This window comes from Aplidium turbinatum, chromosome 11 (assembly GCF_918807975.1).
Source record: "Aplidium turbinatum chromosome 11, kaAplTurb1.1, whole genome shotgun sequence".
Taxonomy (NCBI): domain Eukaryota; kingdom Metazoa; phylum Chordata; class Ascidiacea; order Aplousobranchia; family Polyclinidae; genus Aplidium; species Aplidium turbinatum.
In genome coordinates, this window is record NC_137482.1 from 20,847,699 (window position 1) to 20,865,238 (window position 17,540).

The following is a 17,540-nucleotide window of genomic DNA, read 5'->3' on the forward strand; positions in this document are numbered from 1 at the left end:
AACAAATACAAAGAAGCCACACTGTAAACGAAAAAGGCTCGAAAAAGAACCTATAAGGGAGCTACTGCGAATGGGGTTCTTTTTAAGAAAAGAACCCTTTAGGGGGTTCTTAAAAGAACCTATAAGGGAGCTACTGCGAATGGGGTCCTTTTTAAGAAAAGAACCTTTTAGGGGGTTCTTAAAAGAACCTATAAGGGAGCTACTGCGAATGGGGTTCTTTTTAAGAAAAGAACCCTTTAGGGGGTTCTTGAAAGAACCTATAAGGGAGCTACTGCGAATGGGGTTCTTTTTAAGAAAAGAACCCTTTAGGGGGTTCTTAAAAGAACCTATAAGGGAGCTACTGCGAATGGGGTTCTTTTTAAGAAAAGAACCCTTTAGGGGGTTCTTGAAAGAACCTATAAGGGAGCTACTGCGAATGGGGTTCTTTTCAAGAAAAGAACCCTTTAGGGGGTTCTTGAAAGAACCAATACAGGGTTCTTTCAATAACCCCCAACGGGTTTTTTTCTTAAAAAGAACCTTTTTGAGGTACTATTATGAACCTTCTGAACGTTCGATAAAATACCTTTCAGGTTTTTTTCTTATTTAGTACCTTTTTGAGGTACTATTATGAACCTTTGATAAAATACCTTTCAGGTTTTTTTTTTTATTTAGTACCTTTTTGAGGTACTATTCTGAACCTTCTGAACGTTCGATAAAATACCTTTCAGAGTTTTTTTCTTATTTAGTACCTTTTTGAGGTACTATTCTGAACCTTCTGAACGTTCGATAAAATATCTTTCAGGTTTTTTTTCTTATTTAGTACCTTTTTGAGGTACTATTATGAACTCTCGATAAAATACCTTTTAGGTTTTTTCGTATTTAGTACCTTTTTGAGGTATTATTATGAACCTTCTGAAGGTTCGATAAAATACCTTTCACGGTTTTTTCGTATTTAATACTTTTTTGAGGTACCAACCTTCCTATGGTTCCAATAGACACCTTTAGATAAACTTACAGTGCTATAACTGATGCTTAAAGTTTTATTGAAAAAGACGGTTACAAAGCAAATACCTTCACAAAACACGATTATCAAGAAATCGTGTTTTGTAGAAATGAACAAGTGTAAAGAAAACGAAAAACAATGAAGCATCTTTATTCTTTATATATAGGACGATAAAAAAATACAGACCACAACAACTACAAAAATTATATAGGATGATCGATAGCTTTTAAAGAGCGCAGAAAACGTACTTGCAACAACGAGATACCTGTACACGTTTTCTGATCTCCTAAATACCTTCCGAGCATCCTGTATAATCACTGCCCATTACAATTTATTTACAAAACGCAATACCTTGCTTGTTACCTCCACATCTAAATGTAAAATGTGGGTAGAGAAAAAAGACAAGGTATGCTTAATGGATTTGGGGTACTGGATGTTAAACACCCAGTAAGTACTCAACAGCACGGCCACAGCATCCACTAAATTATCCATGCCAATTACTTGACACCCGTCAACCATGACAGTGAAGCCATCTTCTTCTTCAAACTGTATAACCGGATATGTTGATTCTGGATTCTATAACAAACAATGAGCATATTATATATCAACTCGATGGCCAGCACAAGTGCGGGCATTGAGCAACATTCACTTCACCAAACAAATAGCCTACAATGGGTGGGAGACACACAACCAATTTAAGAGCCTTTTACTTGGTATCACATTTAGCGATTATCAATCAAGTGCGATGGCTCGCCATGCAGGACATCAGTAATGTTCTTAATCAACTTTTACATTCTTAATTAGCTTAATTATAACCACCAATTTCCGTAACAAAGCATGCATTGAAAATTGATGCTTATAGCATTGGTTGTGATGTAGCCATGATAACTCTCATGAAAGAGTGACGGTACCGTGAGTATAGCCAGCTTGGATTAAACTAGTTCTTCTCTAAAAAATGATCTATTATTATGTATTAATTAATAGTTGCTATACATACTGTACGAACTACAAATTAGGGAGCGTTCAACGTCAACCGGTAACTGGGGAGGGTACCTGAAAGTTGATATTGGAGGAGGGGGTGAAAAGCTGGGTGACGTCAATTGTAAACCCTTCTCCTCAAGCAAAAAAAGATAGTTTAAACTTAACTTGATATAATGAGAATGCAAGTTTAGTTATGTTACCTGTTAAGTTCAGAATGTCCGCCGGCAATTTCTGCTTTTTAACGTCCTGATAAAAACGGTGGTGGCTAGTTTCTGAGAGCAGTTCAACACAATCTTTTTGCACCAGACTGTTCATTTCTTCGATCATCTGCAAAGACAAAAACCTCAAATTAACCTTCACATACATCCACGATTTCTGTCACTATATAGGATATATTAAAACTCATAGTATAAACACAGGGTCAGTTGGATAATAATCCTTGAAGGCGAAATATATTTGTCAATTAATCAGGCTTCTGTGTTTATACTGTGAGTTTACTGCACTGAGCTAACAAGTTCCAGCAGCGATCGCCTGATAGTTGTCGCCTGATATATCTGATGTCAGCTAGATCCCAGTCACCTTACTAACCAGTACGTCACACTGGCTTTAGTCTTTAAATAGTGCCGTATATATATAAAAATGAACGTAATGTTCAACATACCCAAACAGCGGTTCCCAACGACAGATATTTCGCTTGCAGATCCGCAACCGACATTTCGTTCCCATTGTGCAAACACGTGGATCGAGTGCACAACATTCGGTCGCGAATCAAGCCGTTGTTGCGACAGCTCTCCCCCTTCGCCATCTCCCCTCTCAATTGTTTCAAATGACGCTCAATGTTGAAAGCATCTTCTACCTCGCCAACCAACTGTAAAACACAACAATTAGCACGCACACAACCATAGATACAAGGTTTGCAGTAATAAGGTTTATAGTAGAGTAGACATTGACAGTTGACGGTATCCAGATGCGACGGTTTCTGAAGACAATATTATAAATTGTAGATAGAAACAGAGGATTAACTGTTGTTTCACAAAGTATAAAGTTGTTGTTATTGTATAAAGAAGACCACGTTGCGTAATCACAAAACAACAGACGAGAACATTAATCTGACGTGAGAGGATCCTTAGAATACAAACTTTTAACCAGTATATCGCCAAAGTACGACATAATTAATAATATAAAGAACAGTATCTTACCAATTAATTGTAGCATACAGATCTTCACGAGTTGATTTGTGCACTTCGACAGTTGGCATAATTACTGATACTATCTTATATATGCAGCAGCAGATGTCTTGACTCTATGTCTATACACTAATCTAACTATCCTAAACTGTGAAATGCGTTGTAGTCACCACATACACTGGCTTGACCGGTAAACTGGTCTGACCCGTAAACGTACGATAACTAGTAGAAATTACGTCAAGAGACGCACAAATGCTTCCTTCAGCTTACGAAAACGAAAAAAAAGTTTTCTAAACGACGACTTCAAGCTTGACTGAACAGCGACACAAAACGATAAAAACACAAGGTTGTTTTGATAATTTTACGTTAGTTTTTTGTTTCGCCTACTTGTGTTCCTTTATTTCGTCATGCGTTCTTTATTGTTTTGCACTCTCTTGCACTGATCGCCAAAAGAAAAAAGGATTCGTAATTGGCAAATCGGTTTGTATTACATTCGTTCTAAAATTGCTTATTTCAATATTTCATAATTTCAAAGACAGTCACAAATCGAAAGCTCAAAAGTTACAGCGCAAGTGAAATTGTCTAACACGCACATTAAAGTAGCCTAAATTAATGCACATCAAGCATATTAAAAGCACAAACAAAAACCAAATCAAAAATCGTGTGTCGTTTCATCTCATTTTACAAATGTTGTAGACTATGTTTTAATCATCATCATCATTCGTTCAGTCAATTGGAATTGTCGGTCACGCAATATGCCTTCTCTCTTCACAGCTGTACAGTTTTGCGTTTATCAAACCTTACTGCATGAATATCGGATTGCCCATGCACAAACTGTACAGTCTTGCCTTTACCAAAATGTAATGCACCAATATCAGAATCAACATATCCGGTTATACAGTTTGAAGAAGAAGATGGCTTCACTGTCATGGTTGACGGGTGTCAAGTAATTGGCATGGATAATTTAGTGGATGCTGTGGCCGTGCTGTTGAGTACTTACTGGGTGTTTAACATCCAGTACCCCAAATCCACTAAGCATACCTTGTATTTTTTCTCTACCCACATTTTACATTTAGATGTGGAGGTAACAAGCAAGGTATTGCGTTTTGTGAATAAATTGTAATGGGCAGTGATTATACAGGATGCTCGGAAGATTTTTAGGAGATCAGAAAACGTGTACCGGTATCTCGTTGTTACAAGCATGTTTTCTGTGCTCTTTAAACGCTATCGATCATCCTATGTAATTTTTGTAGTTGTTGTGGTCTGTATTTTTTTATCGTCCTATGTAAAGAATAAAGATGCTTCATCGTTTTTCGTTTTCTAAGGTTGGTACCTCAAAAAGGTATTAAATAAGAAAAAAATCTTGAAAGGTATTTTATCGAACGTTCGGAAGGTTCATAATAGTACCTCAAAAAGGTATTAAATAAGAAAACACCTGAAAGGTATTTTATCGAATGTTCATAATAGTACCTCAAAAAGTTATTGAAAGAACCCTGTATTGGTTCTTTCAAGAACCCCCAAAGGTTTTTTTTTCTTAAAAAGAACCCCCATTCCCAGTAGCTCCCTAATAGGTTCTTTTTCGAGCCTTCTTCCTTTACAGTGTTGTTGCTAAAAGAATCTCAAAAAAAGGTTAAAAAAAAACGTTTCGAAAAGAACCTTTCTGCAGGGTTCTTTTCGAAACAAGTTCCGAAAAAGAACCCTAGGCTTAGGGTTCTTTTGGCAAGCAAAGGGTTCTTTTTGCAATAAAGAACCTTTTTTGTTAAAAGAACCCTAAGCCTATGGTTTTTCTCGAAAAAAGAGCCCTAAACAAACCTTTTTCGAAACAAGTTCCGAAAAAGAACCCTAGGCTTAGGGTTCTTTTGGCAAGCAAAGGGTTCTTTTTGCAATAAAGAACCTTTGTTGTTAAAAGAACCCTAAGCCTAGGGTTTTTCTCGAAAAAAGAACCCTAAACGAACCTTTTTCGAAACAAATTCCGAAAAAAAACCCTAGGCTTAGGGTTCTTTTGGCAAGCAAAGGGTTCTTTTTGCAATAAAGAACCTTTTTTGTTAAAAGAACCTTAAGCCTAGGGTTTTTCTCGAAAAAAGAACCCTAAACGAACCTTTTTCGAAACAAGTTCCGAAAAAGAACCCTAGGCTTAGGGTTCTTTTGGCAAGCAAAGGGTTCTTTTTGCAATAAAGAACCTTTTTTGTTAAAAGAACCCTAAGCTTAAGGTTTTTCTTGAAAAAAGAACCCTAAAAGAACCCTAAACGAACCTTTTTCATTTACAGTGCATGAATTATTTTCAAAAATCACTGGAAATCCAGAAACGAGTGTCAATAGATGAAAAAACTGATGAAGGTGTTGCTGTCACTCTTCATGAAATTGGTCGATGTTTCTTAAACACAAAAAAATACAAAGAAGCCATGGATTATTTTCAAAAATCACTGGAAATCGCGAAGCAAGTGTCAATAGATGAGGAAACTGATGTAAGTGTGGCTGTTATTGTAAGCGACATGGATCGCTGTTTATCAGAGATTAATAAATAAAAAAATCATGGATTGTTTGAAAGAATTACCTAATATGTGACAATGCTTAGTCACTGTAAGACTTTGCTGATTGTTTGTCTTGTCACAGAATTTGCAGTATATTTAATGACGTCATTAGTAGAGCAAACATTGAAAAAAAAACTTCTTTTGCTCATCTTCCTAAGTTTATAAAAATAAAAAATCAGTTTTAGCCGTATAAACACTTTGTCTTGATTAGTTATAGTTTAATGTTTCAAACCAACCAACTATATTATGTTATGGTTATGTGTTACCAAAGATGTTGCTATGAGAGAACTTAGAACAAAATAGATAAGGAGTTAGTTGCCTGCTGTTCGTCGCAAGCTGTTCACTTAGTTTTGCATAAGTTTTCGGTTTCACTTAAAATTTCCGTTTTATTTCTCTCACAATTATAGTGATGTTATTATTCATTTATCTATCTACTGCCACAACTAAATTTGTTTAATATTTGTGTGTTTGTACAATTTTTATTTTGGAATCACGCTGTTAGGTAATCACGAACTATCCTCATCACAACATCCTCAACCACTAAGAGACATGCAATTTGTATCTTTTTTGTCATCTGCTATAACTTCAACTTCGACAATCGTATTGAGGCCTTCTAGAAGCTATTGTGAAAATACAAGCTAGTCAACCCCTGTGGGTTTTTGGCCTGGTTGCCGTATTGAGATTTTCTACGCTCGTCGTTATTTCAAATCCTGTCCACTTGTTTTCAAAGTAACTCAAGTAGCTTCACCCGCATAACAGCGTCACCTGCATATTCTTCAACCAATTTCTTCAGTAGGGTAATGTTGTTGTTCTTCATATTATTTCTTTCCTTCAGTTTTATTGATCGTGATGTCACCTTTTTTATTATGTTGCTTGTTTTTTGTCAATTTTTTTTATTTTTAGTGACAACAGTGGCGTAGCGTGACTCATTTGATTGGTGTGAGGCACTCTGGAAGCAAAACTATTTAACTTGACATGAAAAGTTAGTTTTTGACAATAATGTAGACTTATATGACATTCGAAATTTTTACCCATTATATCCAATAAAACTTGGCGTATTTGCAAACTCATATGATATGCACTACACATATGCACATTACACATGCGCAATTCGGCCAGGAATTCTTGATTTTCGTGAATGCGTCAAACGGGTTTGAAAGCAAACTATTGAATTCAGTTGATAGCTCCTTCTGTATTGTCACGAAGATGAAGATGGAACTGTTTGTTAGATGAAGATGGAACTGTTTGAACTGAGGGTTTTGTTTTGTTATCTTTATCCTGCATTGCGGGAAAGCGGACTTGAGCGCTATGCATCGGTGTACGCCTTCCGACGTACACTTGACCCACGCTGCAGCCGACGGCAATGTCTGTTTCCGGTTATCTATTCTACTTACGACTTAAATTTGGTACTACCTATTACTCGAAATCGATCACTGGGTAGAGGCAATTATCGTAAAGTTTCTTGCCCAGAGAAACAACAGCAAGTGCAGGTGGCTGGAGTCGAACATGCAGGCTCTCGACTGCGAGCCCAACGCGCTAACCACTCGGCCACTGCTGCCGGGTTTAACTAGCCTAATGTACTTATGTAAGTTACACCATGAAGTAACCTTGGAGAAAAAATGAAATTAGTGGCGAACGCAAAACATTTTCATGGGGGAAAAGAGATTAAAAATAAATTGCTTGAAGTTGCATTGAGCTGAACCCAACTTTTAGTTTAAGGCAGAAATAAAACTGGGCTTATGAAAGGTTGGTTGTTTGTTCAATCTTTATCCTTGAACTGACAAAGCCTTGAAAGGTTATTCCTGGTAGTTTTGCATACTTGTAGAGACTTTTTACGCAGGGCCCATTACCGAGATTCGCACAGTGCAGTTTCCTAATGTTGAAATGTTGTTGTCGAGGAATTATTCCGTTCATTAAAGTTAAATTTAATTATTTTTCATTAAATTTCTTTTATTAAAGTGCAACTGCACAATCGAATTAACATTGGCTAGAATCCATTGCCAAGACATCCGGTACCGGTTGAAAAACTCACTTCCTTACAATTGAGGCCCACAGCCAAGAAACCGACCCTTTTTCCACGCTCTCTAGCGATTCTCTCTCACGCTACCTGGAAGTGGCAAACTCGTCAACGCCATCTGGTGATATGACGTCAGTTTAAGGCGAAGTTAGTGGAGACCAAACTTGCCGAGATAGGCTTGGTTGCTAGTGAATGCGCAAATTTATAAGGCATCCAGAATGAAGACGCATCTTTCAGCCAGCATTATACAAACTTAGTTGTTCATGCCTGTGTGCCAGGAGTGGTTTGCGAAGCCCATCGCCGAAGGCTAGTTTCGTAGATTAGAACAGCCAAACTTGGTTATATCGAAAAGATTTTGTATTGTACAATAATGAGTTGCCCAGTAGGACATTACGAACGCACCACAAGGACATAGTAAAGTCGGCTATCATGCGATGCGACATGCGATATCGATAGCGATAACATGCGATAATGCTTTAGCATTCATTGGGACTGCCTTCGGAACCCAGCATAATCTCCATCGTCGCTAGGGTATTTTCTGCGAATGAAAGAGACAATGCAGGATGGCAGCACGACTCTGTTCGACTTGCCTAGAACTTCTCCATCCAACAGCCACTCCAGCACGTGCCTATAAGCGACCAGCCTGAATTATCCAGCTTAGAAGCAGAAGCATCAGACGTAGCAGAAGTACATTTTATGGTGGGAACAGCAGATTTCTGCAGAATGTAACGTTTGCAAAATCCCATATTAACTTCAAAATAATTTTTAAAATCCTGCTTAAGAAAGTGATTTGAGCAGATAACACTGCTAGGGAAGGGTCCATTCCATTTACAAACTTGCTGAACAAACTTGCACCACTTAATTAGCAAACGTTCATCGTTAGGGAAGGCAAAAATGTCACCTTGGCACCAGAAACAAATTTTGTGTGACAGATAGAGCAAATTGCCACCATTTTAAATGTTTGGCTCAGAACTACAATAATCTAAGAAACGAAGTTGCAAGAGAAATGTTTTGTTTTAAAAGTTCGTAGAGATATATTTGAAAGAAAGACTTGAAGCTTACAAGAATGTCATCTAACATTGGTTAAGACGTACCTTACCTCGCATGAGCCTATGACAGCTTTGGTCTGTCCCTTAACCAACAATCTCAATGGATAAGTCAACAGACCTGGCTTATTTTTTTCAAACTCGAGATTACAAAGAGCCTATACTACTTGCCTTCACATAAAAAGCACGTGTAACAAGATCGAAGCAGCGAAAAAAAAATCTCCTTCCTATAGGAGTCTAGGACTAAAGGACTTGCAAAAGCGATTGTCGCTTCGGTTTGTCTCCAACTGACGTCATAATCCGTGTGTTGCGCAATACAACCCGCCATTGCAGGAACGTGGCCAAAAATACAAGCGAGTGGAAAACCATGGTTTTGATAATTTTTATTGAGATAAATATAGCCTTAAAATGTAAGGGCGAAGTTGGTATTTATAGATTGAAACATGCTCTTTCAGATAAAGTGCGGTCAAAGTCATCGTGCAGTTGCACTTTAAGTGCCGCTAAATGGAGAGCAGTCCTGAAATGCGTTGCTCAAGCGCACATCCCAAGAGCCGAACCTACACCCTTTGATCTTGATTCGGACGTTTAACCACTGAGCTAACGAGGCGAACAATTCGGTTAGAAAATATAGGCTTGTAATTTGTAATTATATTCATGATCAGAGCCGCAAGATCGTTCAGTAAAGCCTTTCCTGTGAAGTACATCAGCAGTAGCTCAATAAAAGAAATTTCTTAAGAGTTACGTTTAGACTGCATCATAACACTTGTTATTGTAGTGATTTACTTTTACTCTACGCCAGAAAAAACTAAGTCAATGGTGATGAAAATTTCTACAATTTTTTTTAATTTCTTTCAGTTTTAAACCTTTGTTGACACAGTGGTTTGATCATGCATGTCATATTAACGGTATAAAATAATTTGTTAAACAATTATAGTTTTAGCATCAATAATTTGCGTCAGCATCGTCATTGTCTTGAAAACAAAATTTTCAAATCACCACTGAGAATATTTAGTTCAGTGGTTCCCAACCTGGGGTTCGCGGACCCTTTGGGGGTCCGTGAGAAAGCATTTGGGGGTCCGTGATTACCTTGATGAATTTTGGAAAAAAAAAACTTTGTTCTATATGCACGGATGGAGCACCAGCTATGCTTGGGAACAAATCCGGATTTGCTGCTTTAGTAAAATTCGAAGCTCCTCGCGTGGTTGTTACCCAATGCTTCTTGTACAGGTACGAATTAGCAGCAAAAACTTTACCAGCAAGTCTCAAAGAAATTCTGACGAATTGCATGAAAGTCGTTAATTTCATCAAAAGCAGAGCTGTAAACCACTGTACTTTTAAAGCGCTCTGTCAAGAAGTAGGGTCAGATTACGAAGTACTTTTGTATCATTCTGAGGTACGTTGGTTATCTAGAGAAGTTTTAAAACGACTGCAGCAGCTAAAAAATGAGGTATTCATAGCAACTCTTTTGAAAGCAAAAGGAAGTCCCCTCTCAAAATTGTTCGAGAGTAAAAGTTTTCTATACGGCATGGCCTACTTAGCCGATATTTTCGATCATATTAACAATATTAATCGTGGCATTCAAGGACCAGGTGTGACAATTATAATTCATGCAGCTGAAAAATTGTAAAGCATTTTTAGCCAAGTTGCCGGTTTGAAAACGCAGATTGGAAGCAGGTAATTACGCTAACTTTCCAATGTTAGAAGATCTTATCTTGATGGATGAAACTCAAAGAGAATGTACTCTTTTGATCTCTATGAGAGAAAAATTTTGCGCACACTTGAAACCCTGCAAATCTCATTTCAACGTTATTTTAATTTAGAACACCTGCCGAACGAAGTTGAAACATGGATTCGAAATCCTTTTCCTTTTGACTTGAACAACATCAGCGATGACGATCTCAGTAAAGATGACCTAATTGATTTGAGATCAAAAGAGTTATTACGCATTGAGTTTCATTCAAAAACTGTCGAAGAATTTTGGTGCTCACAACTGCAAACCTACCCATTCTTGGCAAAGCAAGCGATTATTGTTTTGTTGCCATTCATACCCATTTGCCTTTGCGAGGCAGGATTCTCAGCTCTTGTTACAATAAAAACAACATCGAAATCGCCTGGACAGTGGACGTTGAAGAATGAAGATGACATGCGTGTTGCATTGTCAAAAACTCAACCGCAGTTCAGTCGTTTAGTTCAGGAAAGGCAACAACAACCATACTGCTGACATTTCTTGAACAATCCATTCATTTTCTTATATGAGCAACTGTTTAACCTGATATTTGCCGCAGGAGTCACAGCGGCAAAGCAATATGACACCGTACAGTAGTTGAGTAGCATAATTATTACAATAGTCAATAGTACTGTTATTGAACTGACTCGTGTGAAAATAAATTTCTTTGCAATAATCAATAGTATGTTAATTGAGTTTCAGGCAAAATTTAGGTAGGGGTCCGCAGAATTATTAATTTGTCTAAAGGGGTCCGTGACAACAAAAAGGTTGGGAACCACTGATTTAGTTGGACCGTGAGATACTGATTTACAATTTTGCGATTGGCCTATTTTGTTGAAACAAAGTTGGATCGCTTTTACTGAAATATGATCAAATCGCTATAAACAAGAGATGTTGGATGAAAATCGGGCAAAGAACATTTTTCGTTTGAGAAATTTAGCTCGAAAAGAAAATTAAGCAAAGTTTTTAAATACACAGCATTTTGTATGAAACACTCCTACGCAAAACTATGTTCATATTATATTTAGCTAAGCACTTCACAATTCACATGCAAGCTCAATCATTTTACACTTTGACGCTTTCTGCGTTGTAACAATCTCCAGCATTTTTTTTAAGCGAAACCAAATTGCTATGATGTCGAATAGAAAGACAAATTGTTTTTCCATCGAAATAGAACAAAATTTTGTGATGAGTCTAAAAGCTTTTCTACATAAAACCAATAATCAGCTCATCAAAATCAGATCTCATTGAAAAGAGTTGGTCATTTTAAAATTGAAGCGAGTAGGGGAAGGTCGGGACCCATGATCATGGTGGGAGCCATAATCCACCCCCGTTTTTTTTAATATAAAGTACTTTTTTTGCATTTTTTGACGTCATTATATTTTTTATGCCTGGATAACTTTCCCACAAACCTTTGGTCAAAATTGTGCTAAAAATGGAGGTGCAAAGAGGATTTATAGGTTTTGGGTTAAAAAAGTAAATTTTTTTGGCTGATTGTGTTTTAAAATAACTCATTTGTTATGCAAGAAATGTTCATGAACTTTTTTGTAGTGGTAGGTGATGTATTTATGATGAGATTAAGCTGAAAGTTTTTTAGATAGCAATGTTAGTTTTTTTTCAGCTGTTGTTTCATTTCTGAACGATCAGGTAGGGAGCCTTGAGTCACCTTGTGTTGGGACCTACGAGCCATGACAAGTGCCTGTGATAGTAGATGTTAAAGTGTCATATGACATCATTTTTTTGCTTTCACGCCTTTCCATTAGGATATATCACAATTCTGACTTTTGTTTCGTTTGCAACTATTAATTATGCTATTTCACATGAAAATTCTGACAACTCATCCCAAGGAATCATTTGAAAATTCTCCATCGCTTATTTCAAAATTTAAAGCTTGGAAGCTGGCTTGAAGATTGATTTCACGCATAAATAATACAACTATGTTTTAGAATTGTATTTTTGATATGGCGAAGTGATTTCTTTGCTAAAATACTACATTTTTTGGCTTATCGCAATTGTGGCTTATCGCTCCCCACATGTGGGGTGCGATAAGCCGCTTGGCGCGTGTTTATGTTTTTAAGCGTAAATTAAACATTTGCTGAAATAATAACTTGTGCTTTTGCTGTAGAGTAGGTAGCACTACAAGGCATTGCAAAACCAAATTTTAGAGAAAAATATTGAGAAACGTAGAAGATATGCATCTAAAAGAAAAAAGTGGCTCGCAGGTCCCGACCTTCCCCTATTCCAAATACATTTATCGCCAATCATTTCACATCGTCGGATAACCCTGCACTGCTTTTCTCTATTCCAACACATCAATCGTTGTGTAGATTTTGAGCAAACCAGGGCTGTGGAGTCGGAAAGATTTAAAGTTGACAGAGTTGGTAGAAAATTAGAAAATCGCGGCTCCAATTCTGGGTTGGTAGAAAACAAGGAACAATAAATTATTTTGTTCTTTGCCACCTTGTTCACTCTTTTCTCATATTTTTCAAAGCTAAAGACTTTCATTCTAGCCGTTTTTTCCCAAATTAAATACTTGTAGGCTCAGTGATAGATCTGAACGGGTAAAGCATTTTAAAATATTTGCTTCCGTTTCGACATAAATTTCTTTGTTTTGTTTTCAGTTCAATAAAATAAAGAAATGATTTGAACAGACATAGTCATGTGTTTTGCTGAAATAGAAAATATTCAACACAAGCCAATTACCAAATTTTCCATCCTGATCTTTCTCCAACCAAAAGTTACTTTATCTTGTTTGGTTGGTGTGAGCCAAAATTACAGTCGTCCCATGATCTTGTTCCCTCATCCGCTATCGAGTAGATTAATTTATTTCTTTGATCAAATGACAATGAATTAAATCGTCAGAGGGAATTACAAGTTTTGAAAAAACTGAGGGTTCGTTTTATTGTGACGGTTTATGCGCTTTTATTGTTTGTTGCCACAACAGACTGCACTGACAGAAGAACTGTTGATTTCTTTGCTTGTTGAAAGTAATTCCTACAACTAGCACAGTAGTATGCAGAAAGGAGAGACCCAATGGAGATGTTAAAATGAAAAATTTCATTTTCAGAGGGTATGTTAACAGCTTTGCTAGGTTAGCATGATGATGTAATAGAAGCGTTTGTTCTAGATTTCACCGTAATAGCATTTCTGTATCCTCCTGATTAGTAAATTTTATTTGAGTTTTCAACTGTTTGCCGTTACTTCCTCAAGCCTGGTCAAATTATAGTATTCGATAGTTGCGGTTTTGCTAAAACAATGAAGAAAAGAAAGAAAAAAAGTAAAGAACATGGAGGTCATGAATATTTTATCTAATTAGGGTAGTTCAGGGCAAAACAAGTCGTCGGGTAAAACCGGTCAGTTTGATTTTAATCAAGCATAACTTTTTTTTTGGAAATAATACACTCAAAAAAATGCTTTAGCGCACTTAGTGGTTCTTTTGTGATGCGACAACAGCAACTGCTATGCAGTTTTTGCTTGCTATCTTGGTCTAGGCTGCGAAACGTAAGTTGGTGTAAAATTTTACCTTCATATTTTGGACTAACTTTTTTTTTGTGGTTTAGACTAAACAGAGCATTACACTATGAAAATTGTTAATTAAACCAAGACTTTCTAGTTTAAACAAAATTACAATTATTGTAATTTGTCTCAAAACAACTCATCTTGTAGTTCTTCCTTGGAAATTAGTTTTATTGGGTATTTATTTTTGTTCAGTCATGGCTATTTTGGTTGGGGCAACACAAGTCAGTCATGAAGTGCTGTGCCAAACTTTTGGTGAAAATGCTAAATTCTTTAACCAAACTGTCATGTAGGCTTAGGCTACCTGGTTCATAGGGTATTAGTTGCCTATTACATCAAAAATCAGCTTATCTTAGTGTAAGCGAAGCATTTAGTTTGGGGGGGTCTACCAAGGGGGCACGATTTTTTTTGATTTTTGGCCATGTTTGAGGCCCTATCACTGCTAAACCAAATTAGGTAACAACCCAAATTTTTTACAGGTGATAGTAGTTCTGCCAAATATTAAAAAAACAACATCGTTCACATTGTAACTCTAAAAGGTCAAAAGTCATAGACATCCAAAGATGGCCGTTTCCAGCTCTCGGCTAAGATTTTCTAAAATTTTAAAACCTCGCCAAGACCTCATTTGTGATTGGTTTTGGCTGAAATTTGGTAGAAATGTTGTATATAAAATTCTCTATCCACTGATTAAAGGATTTGGGAGTTATTTAATGTGAAACGTGGGTCGAAATGAAAAAAAGCAAAAAGGTGGGGTCCTTTTAATATCTTGGTTACCCCTGACCCCAGTGAAAATTTGCACTGAAATGTTGTCCATTTATTCACTAAGATATGATAAGTTTACCACGCAAAATTCATTTATGGTTCTCAATGTTTTCGTATAGAAAGTGTGCGTCAAAATTTGGACAAAAACGCAAAAAATCACAAATGAAAGATTTAAAAAAAATGTAACAATATTGAACTATAGCCTACTAGAAAACGTTTGAAGTGTATTTTTGATTGTGTTTCTATCAATTGTTCACAAAAGCAATTCTTCTAACATTTGGCAACTGTAATGTACCATGTATACCTCATTGTTAGTGAACAAAATGGCAAATTTTGTCATAATCTTCCTTGCTCAGTTTGTTTTGTCGTCCAGAAGAACCATGGATATTCGGCACAACAATTGAACAAATAATGTCATAAAACGGAATCCAGCATGTTTGCTGATGTCTGTTCTGAACGAATGTGCTGCAGTGGTGTACTTTGTATGTTAAACTGCACTTTGTATGTGTAAATATACTCTTTCCCTCATCAAAAAACACTGACCTGTTTTACCCTTACTTAGGGGCAAAACCAGTCATTTGACTCGGTCGTAAAAATGATGTTTTATTAACATAACTTAAAAATAAATTTCACTTTTTTTTTGCTATTTTGTTTAAGGAAGCCTTAGTATAACTGTTTAACACTAAAAATTGAAAATTTTTTAACTTTATGTGAAGATATACACAATAATACCAAAATGTGACTAGTCTTGCCCCGCACTACCCTAATACCGTATGTAATTTTTCGTTCGTTTTGGTCCACTAGTGCTGAAATCTATTGTAGGCTAATTTTGTTTCGAATAATTTTTGTTTCGGTCCAGTTGTGCTGAAGAGTTCTAATGAACGAATGATTATAATGTTAAATGTAGTGTTGTTGTTTACTTCGCAATGTATATATTAACAACCTGTTTTAGTCTGATGCTGCGAGCATTGTACTAAACAACGATCATGCTGCTAAAAACAAACTCAATCAATTGTTGTTGCCTAGTTATGTCTGTTTATGGTTTAAAAGTGAATGGTTTTGCACTTCATGATTTATTTTTACAACAGTTGACAAGTCGTTTTTTTATTGTGTTTTTATAATATTGGAAGTTTGAATATTCTTGGCTTTGACACAATTCTTTCAGTTAATTTTTCACGAATATAATGCACTCTATGACCTAGAATCAGTCAGGATTGGAACTGATGGTTTTCAGTACTCTATTAAAATTCGGTTAATACATTCATATCTTACACAACCAATTACATAACCACCACTTTATACGTACATTCACTTTCGATGCCATGCAGGGAAATTATTCTTCAGGTTTTTATGCATTACAATAATGGTTCATAAAGTCGTACCAAATAAACTCTGCTTAGTGGTGTGGACTGTGGAATGCGGAAGCATCATTGGATGGTCATCTTTAAAAGATATTTGTACTTAAACAAACTCTATTTCGTTTATTTGATTGCGTTGTAGTTTATAAAATATCTATAATGCAATGCATTGGAGTTTGTTTAATTGCAGTTTGGGGGAAGTCCGATTAGCACAATGGATATGACAATAAGTGGACGTATTAACCAATTTCTCCTCATACAGTCGTTTCAAGATGTCAATTTGTTATATTTTTCTAATGCTGCTTTGTTAAGGTGATAAAACGTGTTATTACATTGGTTCAATGTGATCACAATAAATCAATGCAAACTCACTGAATGTTGTCATTTGTGAAATAGGCTACTGTAGCTATTACACTGACATGTTGCACTAACAAAACACAATCCTTGTATCATCACCCCATTCAGATTGCAGTCCTACACCTACAACTTTAAAGCGCATTATTTTTCTCCATCTGGTTCGCTCAATTTTGATTGTTCAATATTGCTGCATTAATAACTTTTTCTAACTCAGAAGTTATGAATGGTCAAGAGCTTTGAGAGTAAAACGAATGTTTTAAAACAAGTTTTTGACTTGTCTGCAAGTTTCTGAAACAAGAAAATAGACGTAGGCCTAACGCAGTGGTCGGCCGGCCGGGATAAATTACCTTGAATGGGGTAAAATCGAAATTTATGGCGATAATTCTTGAATTTGATCGTACTGCTAGTTTTTAAATTTAAGTCGCAAAAAATTTTTTGGTTTGTCTCATCGACTCACCTTGCAAGTAGCTTATCGACAGTACTGGGTAGGCTCACACTGAAGGTGTTTTGTGTAAAGTCCTGCTTGTGAAAAAGTCGAAGTAAAAACACAAAAATGAAGTATATTTGCAAAGTATTATATTCTTGAATACACCATAGTTTTTCAAAAAGAAAATAGTTTGAACAGCTTTCATCTGATAAAAACTACAATTGATATCATCGCGAAGGATCAAATAGCTGTGAAAATCACTTCGACAAATTGATTGTTATGATTTTCATTGTGCAAACCAAGGTAAATCTCAATATAGGCCATACCCAGGGATGGCGAACCACTGACCCGCGGGTCACGAAGTGACCCACCACTGGCATTTCAGTCACCAACTTGAAGTATTAAAAATTGTAAGAAAGTGTTAACAAATGTGTGACGAAAGTTCTGTATTTGTAAATAAGTCATGCCTTGTTCTAATTCTAGAAACTATACTATAGTTGCAAGAGTCCTTGTTTTCACACATGAATTTCATAAAATCGAGTACCAGGAATCGCCTCAGCTCAGATATAAGTGCTGCATGAGTGCATGTGTTAAGTTGAAAACTACGCATTATCATCCTAGGATTACAAGACTTGCAGATAAGATGGAGC

General features: G+C 36.4%; 1 protein-coding gene across 1 annotated transcript; it reads right to left on the bottom strand.

Moving 5' to 3' along the window:
- Positions 1-1,147: 1,147 nt before the first annotated feature.
- On the bottom strand, positions 1,148-2,836 carry LOC145779214 (uncharacterized). The gene is made up of 3 exons (XM_082590750.1): positions 2,625-2,836; positions 2,164-2,290; positions 1,148-1,558 (listed from the first exon to the last, which is right to left on the bottom strand). Exons 1-3 carry the CDS (start codon positions 2,766-2,768, stop codon positions 1,524-1,526), a joined length of 306 nt encoding a protein of 101 aa, XP_082446876.1. The 5' UTR covers positions 2,769-2,836; the 3' UTR covers positions 1,148-1,523.
- Positions 2,837-17,540: the final 14,704 nt, after the last annotated feature.

What these genes read in the sequence shown, in the direction of transcription:
- LOC145779214 (XM_082590750.1), bottom strand. Translation starts at nt 2,768, where the DNA reads ATGGCGAAGGGGGAGAGCTGTCGCAACAACGGCTTGATTCGCGACCGA. An exon ending in CGTTGGGAACCGCTGTTTGG is followed by an intron (nt 2,291 to 2,624) that starts GTATGTTGAACA and finishes TTGTCTTTGCAG; the next exon opens with ATGATCGAAGAAATGAACAG. An exon ending in GGACATTCTGAACTTAACAG is followed by an intron (nt 1,559 to 2,163) that starts GTAACATAACTA and finishes TGTTTGTTATAG; the next exon opens with AATCCAGAATCAACATATCC.